Below are 13,715 nucleotides of genomic sequence, written 5' to 3' on the forward strand. Positions count from 1 at the left end.
TTATGTCTCTTTAGTTTCTCTTATGTCTCCTTAGTTTCTCTTTGTCTCTTTAGTTTCTCTTATGTCTCTTTAGTTTCTTTTATGTCTCTTTTGTTTCTCTTATATCTCTTTCATTTCTCGTATGTCTACTTAGTTTCTGTTATGTCTCTTTAGTTTCTCTTGTGTCTCTTTAGTTTCTCTGTTCCTCTTATGTCTCTTTAGTTTCTTTGTTTCTCTTATGTCTTTTTAGTTTCTCTTATGTCTCTTTAGTTTCTCTGTTTCTCTTATGTCTCTTTAGTTTCTGTTATATCTCTTTTTATTCTTTGTGGTTTCTTTAGTTTCTCTTATTCTCTTTAGTTTCTCTTACGTCTCTTTAGTTTCTTTTATGTCTCTATAGTTTCTCTTATGTCTCTTTCATTTCTCTTATGTCTATTTATGTTTTCTTAATTTCACTTTGTTTTACTTTCTCCCTCTATTTCATTCACTTACTTTTTAATATTCACGCACTTTTTTTCCCTCATTCACTTTATTCCTTTCTCTCTCTCTTTCTCTCTTTCTCTTTCTCTTAACCTCTCACGAAATCTACTTTCCTTCCGATGTGTTTGTGTACAGTCTGTACGTTGACGAAGTATTTCTCTTCATTAAACCTAATTGTAATAGAAACCTGCTAACAAGCGTTAGAAACCTCCACCGAGTTATTCGTTCAATCATCTGTTTCCTTAAATCGATCTGATTAACGTGTCACGTTGACCACTGAAATGTTTACAGACGATAAAGCCCAGGTTTTATTTTCCACCTCCCATAAATTGTCGCACAGTAAAAACTATTTTTTTTAATGAGAAGGGGGTATGAGGGGTTCTCAGTTGATGGAAGTCAGTTAGCACTTTCATAAGCATCCGCCTCTTTACTTGAATACCTATAAGTAGTCCACATGCAAGAGAACTGAGGTTGATGCTACATAGAATGAAGTACATACATGTATTAAACATAAATGTATATTTACATAGAATGAAGTACATACATGTATTAAACATAAATGTATATTTACATAGAATGAAGTACATACATGTATTAAACATAAATGTATATTTACATAGAATGAAGTACGCTTTTAACTTCAAGTCTTCCCAAACTCTAAATGTGTTTCCATTTCTAATCAATCAGACTTTCTAATTCATACATTTGATTAGAAATTATCATGTATAGCGGCACAAAAATATAGAAAGCTAGCTTTTTGTTGGTGTATCCGTGGTATAGAAGAAAGTGCTGATAAGATATGTATTTTTAAGGTGAATTATAAGTTATGTGCACTCTTTCAGTATCGCAGAATCAAGTATTTTAATCACTTAAATCTTCTTGTGGTTCTATTTTTTTTTTAGTTGGCAACATTGAAGTTCAATTAGGAGGCCTTGACCTTGTTTAGCGAGTTTATCGTGAAAATACCTCAATAACATACTTTTTTTTTCTTTTATTAATCTTATTAACGTTAAGACCAAACTGACCAACTCTCTTGACGAAATTTTCTTTAGAGAGCAGACCTTGGAGTTGGAGCTTTCCAGATCACCCCAGAAAGAGCAGGAGCAGTAGACTTCACTAAGCCTTACATCACCAAAGGAACGACAGTGGTGGTCAAAAGACCTGAACATCGAATTTGGATATTTCAGTTCCTTCTGCCTTTGTCTAATGTGAGATTCTGTTTCGTGTGTGTGTGTTTCCTTTGGTCTCATTCCTAGTTTTCATAATTTTTACTACGTCTTGTCAGTGATGTCACTAGGAGTGGTTGTGGGGGGTGCTGGCTGCACCGGGTGCCACTAACTAAGGGGGGACAGCCAAGTGAAAAAAATAGCACAATTGCAAAAGCAGACAACTTCTTAAAAAATAAGTGACTATAGATAACTACTGAAACATTCTTATTCACGTTTAATACCTAAATCTAGATCTTTATAGAGATCTATATTATTTTTTAAAACAATTTTTATACGAATATAAAAAACGTTTAATTTTTATAAAGCATAATAAAAAGAGAGGGGGGGGGCGAAAACGATTTTTAATGACAAAAAAATGTATTTCTATTGTGGTGATTTCATTTCTAAGTATAAATCAAGAAAAATGACAATTTTATCAATGTGAAAGAAATTCGTTTTCTGAGTACAAAACTTCCTTTTTTTTTCTTTTGGCGAAAGACATTAACATGAGTTTCTGAAACTCAAAAAAATGCAGCAAAATGCTCAGCGTCTCCCTTTTAAATAAAAACATTTTTCACATTGATCTCTTTTTCTACCAATCGCTGGTCTACGTGAATAGTGGATTTAATATTTAACCTTTTTTTTTATTACAATAATAGCAGAGAATAGATCTGTAGACACCCCAGAAAATGCATTTCTGAATCTGTTAGGAAAAATCGCTTGGCGTTCAGCACTCCCCCAGATCCCATAGATAGCAAGTGGTCGGCTAACATAACTTTTTTGGGGGTGGGCGTCACAAGTAAAAGTTTGAGAAACAATTGTATAATATAAAACAGTTTCCGAAATGTCTTACCTTTTTAAAAAGTCTAATAAAAAAAAGCAAGTGTTTATTTAGAAATGGGAAGGGGGAGATGGGGAGACACCCTGATCTAACCGCACCGCGTGACAGCGACCCAAGATACACCACTGCGTCTTATCACAAGATGACCCAATGTCCAAAATATGCCGGCAGTATTTGTAGGTGAAGGAATCACAACAATGGTCGTTATGAAATAAAACAATCTAATACTTCAAGTAGTAATCATGAACAGATTGAACACACGTTAGTAACTTAATCTCAATAATAAATTCACAAAATTTCTCAACATGAAGCTCAAAACTTATGATTAGAATGACCGCGATATAAGTTCGTGTCAATTTTATAGGTTTTTAAATAAACACCTCTCTAACAGGAAAAAAAAGGTAAAAATGTTGATTGCTAGTTAACTCCCTTTTTTCCCTTTCAATCTTCTATTGAAAAACTTGAATGTTCGCGAAAACATTGTTTAAATAAACTTCATATTTACACTTCTCTTGAGACCTTGACTCGTAATCACGTGATTGATATACACATTAAGGAGCGCAGTTTCACAAACACATTTCTACCTAAATATCATTTACAACAAGAACCGTACTAGACTGTCATTTCAAATTGTACTATCTATTGGTTTGTTTGTTTTGTTTACTAAAGCTATTTTTTAAAGCATCGCTAATTGGATTATCAACTGTTCTGGACCACAGGTTGTCTGGTCTGCTATATTTATAGCTTTCGTCAGTACCAGTCTAATGCTGTTCGCCGTGAGCCGTGTCAACTCTGACAGGCAGGCCAAGTACGCTCACAACCTGCGAGAGAGCTTCTGGTATATCTGGGGAACCTTACTCAGGGGAAGCCTCAGTGGCAGGTAAGTAATGAGCAAAGAATACTGTCAGTGATGCTTACAAGAAAAAGCTAATTAGAATATTTAACCACTAGTCTCTCTGTCTACTCTACGTCCATGGCAACACTTTGGAAGGCAAGCTTCAGGTTGGAGCCTAATGACAATTTGATTATGTCCCCAGTCCTCACGCCATATCATCAAGAATAGTGTCCTCAGCCTGGTGGTTCTTCTGTCTCATCGTCTCCTCTATCTACACGGCCAATCTGGCAGCCTTTTTGACCATCACTGTGGGAGATGTGGACATGAACTCGGCCGCGGATCTGGCCACACAAGTAATGATAATTTAACATATAATATTACTTCCCTGTTTTCAATTATCATTATTTGAGATGTAGTTTTGGAATTATTGTTTGTGTTTTTCACTCATGAACCAAGGTTCAGGTAGCAAGAATGTTCATGAACTAACCAAGTTGTTCAAGCTTAAACACAAGTATTTAGACTAGTCATTTCTGAGCACAACAACACACCTTTTGTTTTTATGAAGATCAGTGACCAGTATTTGAATTTATCTTGCTGTTTATTAACAAACTGGATGCATTATATGCTCCGCAATGATCAACACTTTGAATGAACTTAAAGAAGCTTCTCTACTAGTTTTGTCAAAGCTCAGATATTTTTTTTTTACATTTTGCTTCCTTCACAGCTCCTTCCAATTAAAGTAAAACAACAACACACATTATAACAAAACAATATTTAACTGTTTTTAGAATTATGATAACAGTCTAATAAGGTCTACAAGTCCGAAAAGGCATATATGTATAGATATAGTTATATATATATATGTATATATTTAGTTATATACATATATATATATACAAGCACTACAATGTATTTGTGATTTTATTCTGGTAACTGTATCGAACTAATAAAATTACAGTTCTTTATCATGCTACTTATGGTAGCTCTCAAATAGTGTTTCGATTGAATCTCTTTCAGAATATTTTTGACTACGGTACAGTGGATGGTTCTCAAACGGCCTACTTCTTTGAACACACTAAAATGAGACATTACGCTACGATGTGGGCCTACATGTTTTCTCTGTCACCAAATTCTATGGTTAGGAACGTGGACAAGGGCTTTGCGTGAGTAATCTTTAACTCCCAGTTCAAGTACAATAGTTACATTTTCAATCCATAACTATAAGGCCCTAGGCTTTGTTCCTTTGTGTTTGTAGATGGTTTTGGGATAGGAAGAGAACTTTGACAAAATATGTCGTCTGGGACCACATCGAAGCTGGACAGCTGTTGTGAGAAATATATTCCGCATCAATTGTAAAGTTCTATATTTGCTATTTCTCTTATTAGCTTGCTAACTCATCATGTATGGTTGGTAGAAACTGGAAGTTGAAAAACTGTTTTATTGATTCTCCTAAAAATTTAAAGTTTATATGTAGGCCCATCTTAAAATGAAATTTGACCTACGCCTTTTTAGTGGCCCCCGAAAGAGAAATAGCCGCTATTAGCTTTGTGTGGTCTGTCCGTCCGTCCCGTTTAGATATCGTAAACTAGAATCCTACATTATGATATTTCAGACCTTTCAAAGTTCTGATGTACTTTTTTTCTTTGTTCCCCTCAGTTAGGCCAGGTCCACATTTGACTTCACCATCACCTTCACCTATCCCTTGGTCTTTTGGACCGTAGGGGCAACACACAAGATCTGGCAACCATCTTTCTCCATTTCTCTTTCTCCTTTGCCTTTGATACAATTTCCTTTCCTGACAGGCCTGTCCATTCAAGAATTAATCTTATCTTCATAACTATCAGTTCATTGAATACATATGAATATGAAAAATCTAATAATAATAATAATAACATTAATAAATCTCTGTATCCTGTGCTATGAAGTCGTTAGTCAAACTATCAAAACAACAGTATCGGAAACAATTTTGACAAATGCACATCTCCTATATTTTTTATCGACAGTGTTGTAGTTGTTGATTGTTTGTAGTTAGTTCATATTTTCTGATATTCTTTCTAAAAATATTGAAACCTGCCACATAGGTTGCAGTGACCTAAGACCGGCCCTGCGTTCAGGAATATTTTGTGTTCCGTGTTTGGAAGAACTCAGTCTAAACTACTGGCTTTGGAACTCAGTCTAAACTACTGGCTTTTGAACTCAGTCTAAACTACTGGCTTTTGAAATCAGTCTAAACTACTGGCTTTGAACTCAGTCTAAACTACTGGCTTTTAACAATTCCTCTATTCAAATTGCAATGTCAAAGCCTAAAAAAAACGTCAAATTATAAAAAATGGAACCTGCTTTTTTAGATAGTAAGAGAATTATAATTGCTGTATTTTTTTATTTTTATTTTTCTTATAATGTTTCTAAGTCTGTACCTATATCACCAAACTTGAATTTTCTATACCATATACCTAACTAGATCCAGTATTCTAGTCTAAGCTACATTTTTAAATATTACCTTAATTGGATCTGTAACACCAAACTAGAATTTTACATTCTCTGACTAGACATAGAGGATATTTGTTGGAACGTGGAGGCGGGATAAACACTTTCTTTTTCTTGATCTATGATTCGATACTTACTAAGAACAAAGTAGTAGTTCTTACAAAAATTAATCATCTTTATAATGGAGAAATTATCTTTAAAAACATTTTTATCTCCTTGTTTTGCTTTTTTACATTTGTTGACATTGGTCTATGTCTTTATCTTTATTTAGAACCTGTAAGTAATGGTGTAGTCCTATCTTGTATTTATGTTTTCGACCTATCTCCAGGCGCGTGAATCAAGGGGGGTACGCCTTCATTTGGGACTCTCCAGTCATTCGACATAAAATCAGCAATGACTGCATGCTGATGGAGATCGGGACGCCGTTTGATCTGAAAGGCTACGGTTTCGCCTATACAAAGAACGCTCCCTACGGAGAGCAGCTGTCCATGGCCATCCTCCAGCTGCAAGACGAAGGGATACTGTACAAGCTGGAAAGGAAGTAAGTCCAATGTAGAACCTGATCAAGTGTTTGAAGTGATACACTTTGAATTCTTCATGTTGCATGACAAAAAAATTGTGTTTCGTTTGCCGACTATATGTACGAAAAGCAACTAGCGACTGTTTAGTTCTGTATTTATATTTTAATAAACTTTCTTTTAGTCTTTTTGCCATTAAATGAAACACTACACTTTCCTCATTTATACAACAAGAAGTACATATTTTTACACAATCTATAATTTCATTAGAATCACTGAATTCTAAAAGAAAAATGTGTGTATTCTTAGAATGGAAAATCGAGTAGGCCACAACGAATTTAAAATGTCATTGCTTATTATTATTAAATCTCTAATTATTATCATTATTATTTAAAACAAAAAAAAAATCATCGTGAATCGCCAGTATTAAAGCTTATATGTCACTTCAAAATTGAAAATACAACATGCAGACTACAAACACTGTTGAGAACAATAGCTCAATAAGATTGCTTCTCAATATAGCCACACAATAATGTTCTAGTGGTGGTTAAAAAACGCCCCCCGCTAAATCAAAATCACCTGTTCTTGTTTTGTTGGACTATCAGGGCACCACTCATCATCTGTCTGCGGTCTCTCTCCTTTCTTTCCTCTCTGTCTCTTGCCAGGATTATGCCTGTCCATTCCTAGATTCTGTCTTCCCATCGCGCCTTGTGTCTGCCGCTATTCTTCTCCCCAATACCAATTAACTCTTTCTCTCCTAATTGACAATGCCAACGTTGATTAGACTCCGATTAAACTCAATTGGTTTTTGGACTTATAATTTTTAATTTTTGTTGCATGCCAAATAAAACATTTTCTGATAACAAACAAAAAAGTTATTGACGCTTAATCATAACAGGATTGTGATATACATATGAGCTAATCGAATTTATACTATCGGAATGAGAAAAATAATTACGGAGAGAAAGAGTTAATAAAATAAAATTCACAAGTACCAACGAAAATTGTCCTTTCACCACATTTTTTTGCTAAAGTTTAAACACACACTTTTATTAGATTTGGTCATTACATGGATGCCAGTAACGGTTCCGTCGCTCTTGTGGAAACACCGAATCAACTTCTGTATTGTTATGGAACAAGAATATTCCTTAAGTAGCTCTGTGTTTGAGTAGCCGTAAAATATAAGGCACCGATGAAGAACGCAAATTCTATCAAGGGTGTGAGACCTAACTAGAATACTTAATGAATTTATTTGGGGTACCTGTTATTTGTCAGGTTGTTGTGCTGTCTGTACGACGCTCTATCTAAATGTTGCCTATTTATAATTTTCATCTTGACATCGCATGCCCTATGAACTTGAAAAATATTTTTTTCCAAAGCTTTAACCAACTCACTCTCTCTGTCTGTTAGGGTAGCACCTTGTACACCTTGTTTCTCCCACTTCTCTGATCAAGTTGAAACTTTGCACAATTAATCATGGTCGATGACAACACATGAATCAATAAAAAATTACGTAATTAGTCTATTAGATGTGATTAATTAACTTTGTTTTATACAGAGACAGTAGGGCCTAATAAGCTACAAAAGTAATTTTTGATCCCCACTTGTTTTGTTGATGAGATGTAGACATGCACAGTTTGTTTGTTGTTGAGGTTTGCCCTGTTCGTGATAGACATCCATTCAGTGCAGTTCAATGCTCTGTATCAATGGTAAACGATGTGGGGTCATGGAAGAGACTCTAACAGCTTCACTGCTCATGTTACTTCCTCAATCTCAATGACAAATGACACGCAGTATTGATTACAACTAGCAATGGCGACTCCCAGTATTATGAATAGATAGCTAAGCAATATTTTACCAACACACATACCAATGTGTTGCCTACAAATCTAACTCCAAAATGTAATGTACACAAAGTACACACACATACAATATATAGGAATGTAGGCCGTAACACAGACAAATAACGCAAACACCCTACCTATAAGAGTTTGTTTATTGTAAAGATATAACTCAGAAATACTTATGAAATATGAAATAGAAGGCTTCAAGAATAAGGAGACGATAGATAAAGTGATACATTGAAAGCTTTTGGAATGAAGGATTAACGCCTTTTAAAATTAGTACTAGATTAGTGTTCCCCAAATAATCATTGACGGCAAGACAATAATATATTCAGGACATGACAAGGAGCACATTGGTGGTGTAGGAATCATCATGTCTAAAATAGCAGCCTCAGCGCTAATTGCTTGGAAGCCGGTCAGTGACCGCATCATTACAGCTCGACTCCAAACAAAGCAAATTAAAGTCACTACCATCCAATCTTATGCCCCTACAGAGGATGCAGAAGATACCATCAAAGATAATTTCTATAATCAACTACAAACCACTCTTGATGAAACACCTACTCACGACCTAATTCTACTGATGGGAGACTTTAACGCCAAAATCAATCCCAACCGAACTGGCTTTGAATATGTAATGGGACCATATGGCTCTGTAGAAAACATCAGTGATAATGGCGAGCGCTTGATTTCTCTCTGCGCATCAATTGGAAACACATATTTTAAGCACAAACAAATACACAAAAAAACATGGCGATCACCAAATGGAGAAACCTTCAACGAGATAGATTACATTTGCATCTCCAAACGATGGAGGTCATCTCTGTTAGACGTGCGGACCCGCAGAGGAGCTGATATCGGCTCAGACCGCTACCTTGTCAGTGGCAAATGTAAGCTCCGATTGAAACGCCAACCAAAACGAGCCACACGACCCCGCCCATTTAATGTAGAGAAGCTTAAAGACGGCAATACTGCAGCACAGTTCCAATTGAAACTAATGAACCTCTTTGAGGCTCTTGCAGATATATTGACCCTTGAAGAAGAGTGGGCCAACTTCAAAGATACCACTATTGGGTGCCCGGAAGAAGTTATCGGAAGGAGGCGAGGTTCATACAAGGAACGGTGGATACAAGACAGAACATGGAAATTGAAAGATGAGAGGAAAGAGGCCAAACGTAGACGAGATCAGAAAAATGAAACACAGGATCGCAGCCTAGCGGAAGAAGCCTATAGGGAAGCAGATCTGAAAGTAAAGAGAAGCTGTCGGCAAGATAAACGGGACTGGATTGAGCAGAAGCGACAAGAGTCACAAGCAGCTGCAAGCAGAAATGACACAAAAACCCTCCTTCGTATTGTCCGAGATCTCACTGGAGCAAAGAGTGGACATGGGGCACCAATAAAAGACAAGCAAGGCAAAACTTTGTTAACAAAAGAAGAACAGGATGCAAGATGGGTAGAGCACTTTAAAGAGACCCTTAACCAACTGTCGCCAGATCTAACTTACATATTCAAGGACCCCTCTCCAGACAATGATCTCAAGGTCAAGACAGACCCAATAACTGCCGAGGAGGTTACCATGGCCATTGCAGTGCTAAAGAATAACAAAGCACCAGGACTAGACATGATATCAGCAGAAATGCTAAAATATGGGGGACAGTGCATTGTTAACAGAATGACTGATCTTTTAAATCTCTGTTGGCGAACTTCAAAAGTCCCAGAGGACTGGCAAAAGGGAGTGATTGTAAAGCTTCCAAAAAAGGGCAACTTGGCAGACTGCAACAACTGGAGGGGCATTACTCTCCTCTCTGTCCCAGGCAAAGTTTTCAGCACTGTTTTGTTGAGACGGCTTCAACAGTCTGTAGATAAAAGGCTCAGAGAAGAACAAGCAGGTTTCCGAAGAGGCAGATCATGTACAGAGCAGATTTTCGTTTTACAAAATATCATAGAACAAAGTCTTGAGTACCAACAACGGCTAACGATCAGTTTCGTGGACTTCAAAAAAGCGTTTGATAGTGTCCACCGAGAATCACTATGGAAAATAGTTAGAGAATGCGGTATCCCAGAGAAATTCGTCCAGATCCTACGACACCTTTACAGTCAGTCTAGTTGCTGCATTAAAACAGAAGAGGGAACAACAGAGTTTTTTACAATCGAGACAGGTGTGAGACAGGGGTGCATCTTATCTCCCTTCCTTTTCCTCCTAGCCATCGACTACATAATGAGGAGAGCAATGAACCAGACTGCCTTTGGTATTCCATGGCATGAACAACTCCGATTGACGGACTTGGACTTTGCTGATGATGTTGCACTACTCGGGGCTACAAATAAATGCATTCAAGAAATGACGGAGAGCCTAGACAGAGAGGCACCCAAAATTGGCCTCCGCATAAACTTGGATAAGACTAATATTATGCGAGTGGGATATAAGGCAAAGGGTGTCCCCGTCAGACTTGGCGAGTCAAAGCTTGAAGAGCTGGACAAGTTCACGTATCTTGGCAGCATCATAACAAATGATGGAGATGCTTACCATGATGTAGCGTGCCGAATAGGAAAGGCAGGGAGCATTTTCCAAAGGCTGCAGCCTATTTGGACTAGCCAAGCCATTGGACTCGAGACAAAAATACACCTTCTCAACACAATCGTCATTCCAACTGCTACATATGCATGTGAGACGTTGAAGTCATCTGTCAAAATTGAGAAAAGACTAAATGTGGCTCAACAGAGATGGCTGAGACGGATTTTGGGAGTCAGTTACACAGACCGGATCTCAAACAAGGAAATCCTATGCCGAACTGGGAGTCAAACACTTAGTGAGGTTGTGTCTGAGCGTCGCATGAGGTTTGCGGGACATGTTCTACGTCAAAATGAATTACGCACACCAAGAGTTGCGATAACATGGAAGCCAAAACGAGGAAAGCGCAAACAGGGACGTCCTTGTATTACCTGGCGACACACCTTCATGGAGGACCTCAGAACAGTGGACACCAGGTGGGAGGAGGCTTCAGACATTGCCAGTGACAGATCATTATGGAGTCAGCTTGCCGCCCAATGCGACGAACGGCGCGGGAGGACCTAAGTCTAAGTCTAAGTAGTGTTCCCCAAACTGTGTTCCTCGGAACCTTAGTGTTCCGCGAGGCCTGAGTAGGTGTTCCACGAACTACTGGAATAATAAACTATTAAGTCACCAAGTGAATTCATCTCTCTGAAAAAATAAAGCAAAATACTCAGAATGTATTAAGTGTTCTGTTAATAAAAAGGTTTGGGAACCACTGCACTAGGATTAGTCCTGGCATGAAGTATTGAGTAGCAGAATTGCTAGCTCAAATGCCAAAAAAAAAGCCAATACCATGCAATACAACAAAGAAACCAAAACTAATACAAATCAAACTGAATCACTTAAAACTAAATCATACCCTGAATGTTCACAGATTTTTCAATTGTAGATCAGATTCCATAGCTCTCCTTCTATACATATAAATTGAGATCATGTTCAATCTATCTCCTAGCTGCTCACAAAGAAACATTCTCAATCTAAGCACTGAAATTCACACACAAAAAACAAAACAGGAGCATTCTGTTAAGTATTAATGAGTCTCGTCATTAGCTTTAGTACATATAAAGAGTATTCTTTATCTAAATCATTTCTTTTCCTCGTATCTGGGCGTACTTTTGTTAAAATGTGACAGTCATTCTATTCTATTGTTTAACGCTCCTTGAGTTTTGAAAGCAAGAAAAGATGTCATTGGCTACAGCTTTAAATTTAGTGTTACAGCAATAGAAAATGAAAACATTCAGTGCAGAGTTGAGGTAGGCGCATACTGCGCTCAGGGTCGTGATCACACTGAACAGGTTGCCGTAAATATTGCCGGCATTGAACTGGGGCATCAGACGCCTCACCAGGGAGTACACCATGAAAGGCAGCGCCAAGGCCACCACCATCGCAGTAATGAGAGCCACAGATTTAATGAGCTGCAGTTCTCTTAAGTTTTCAAGCGTTGATTTTGTCTCCTTCCCGGTACCTCCTTCTCTGTGATCTGAGTTTGAGATAATTCTGGAATCATTCTGAATGTTGTCATCCAAATCCTGAGTTCTCAAATTTGCAAATAAGCGCTGCGACGATGGTTTAAGTTGCTCTGTTCTGTATTTACTGCAACAGCAGATTGCAGATAGTTTCGAACTGCTGTGATGTCCTGTTGTGGCGAGCATGCGAAATTCAACCGAGGATTTCAGTTTAGCTGTCATGACGATCAAAGAGATGAACATGACGGCCATGGTAATCCAAGATAAGATATTTCTGTTAAGGATGTCGTTGACAGCCACTGTGATATCGTGATTACTAGTGGACAGTATTGCAATCTTTGTGAGGTTATTTTTTTCTTTTGTGTAACTCACGTATTGTGTGGCGACCACAGGTAGCTGCAAGGAGCAGGAGATGATGAAGATGATGAGCAGCGCTGCGGCAGTTCTTTTAGTGGAGAAAACTTTCCTGAACTTGAACGGGATCGCCACGCAGCAGCACCTGACCCCACTGATGAACCCCGTGGTCATCAAAGACGAGTGATAAAATATACCAGCGCACCAGTAGGAGATGTTATTCACGTAGAAAGGGTTAAAGGTCATGGCGCTGGTAACCTGCGGGAAACCGATGTTCAAGATGATGCAGACTGCGCCCACCGAGGACATGAGCACGAAACCGAGGTCGTAGATGCAGAGGACGAAGAAGGACACGCGGACACTGTCGTTCAGACCCATCCTGTAATAGACGTACGCGCTGAAGCTACATGTAGCCACGCCAAGGACAAGAACAATAGGACGGATACAGAAGTACAAGGTGTTGTTAAAGATACTTAGAATCTGGTCACTTATCAGTGAATCCATGCGTTGGTTAATCGGAAGACTTATAGCATTTAGTTGTTAACTATGCTGGCGTAAAGACTATATTGAACAGTACCCAACCCGAACAGCATTTTAAGATACAACAAGTTATAATTTCACTAGCAAACTTATCAGAAATTAAACCTTTAGTATTGAGAGGAGCTAACAATGGTTGGAATAAAAGCGTAGGTTGTATTTGTAAAACAATTCAACGTAATTCAGCTCATTAAATTTATTATATTTTATTCCTATATATTATTGTATTAACTTATAATTCGCGTTACACCTCTTACACTTTCAAAAGTAGCACTTCTTTATATGTAATTATTCTTAGAAATGAGTACCTGTTTTTAGAAAAGATTAGTTAATCAATACTAGGTGAGAACCAGATGATTGCTGATTGCAGCCTTAGTGAGGGATGGCTTAATTGCAGACTTATTATTGCGAAACCTCTGACACAGAGATCAACGCGTCTGTAAAAGAACAATTGGTAGGAGTTTGGTAATGATAGTTTTTGACTTATCGGAGAAACTGCTGGTAAGGAATATAATTAACTAGGGAGTGTTTATATGGGCTTGTGTGTGTGTGTTAGGGTGTCTGTATATTTGTGTGTTAATAATAAATATACGAGGCAAGTTTTGAAAATCTATA

General features: G+C 37.7%; 1 protein-coding gene across 4 annotated transcripts in view; it reads left to right on the forward strand.

Moving 5' to 3' along the window:
- The window catches only part of LOC106056661 (glutamate receptor ionotropic, kainate 2-like), a 105,333-nt gene that overhangs the window by 40,431 nt on the left and 51,187 nt on the right, over positions 1–13,715 (forward strand). For all 4 annotated transcript variants that reach the window (XM_056038639.1, XM_056038641.1, XM_056038640.1 and 1 more), the window contains 5 exons: positions 1,509–1,664; positions 3,225–3,385; positions 3,543–3,693; positions 4,358–4,503; positions 6,156–6,368. In XM_056038639.1, the coding sequence (XP_055894614.1) occupies positions 1,509–1,664; positions 3,225–3,385; positions 3,543–3,693; positions 4,358–4,503; positions 6,156–6,368 (827 nt within the window). The remainder of the gene's footprint in view (positions 1–1,508; positions 1,665–3,224; positions 3,386–3,542; positions 3,694–4,357; positions 4,504–6,155; positions 6,369–13,715) is intronic.

This window comes from Biomphalaria glabrata, chromosome 8, assembly GCF_947242115.1.
Source record: "Biomphalaria glabrata chromosome 8, xgBioGlab47.1, whole genome shotgun sequence".
Taxonomy (NCBI): Eukaryota; Metazoa; Mollusca; class Gastropoda; family Planorbidae; genus Biomphalaria; species Biomphalaria glabrata.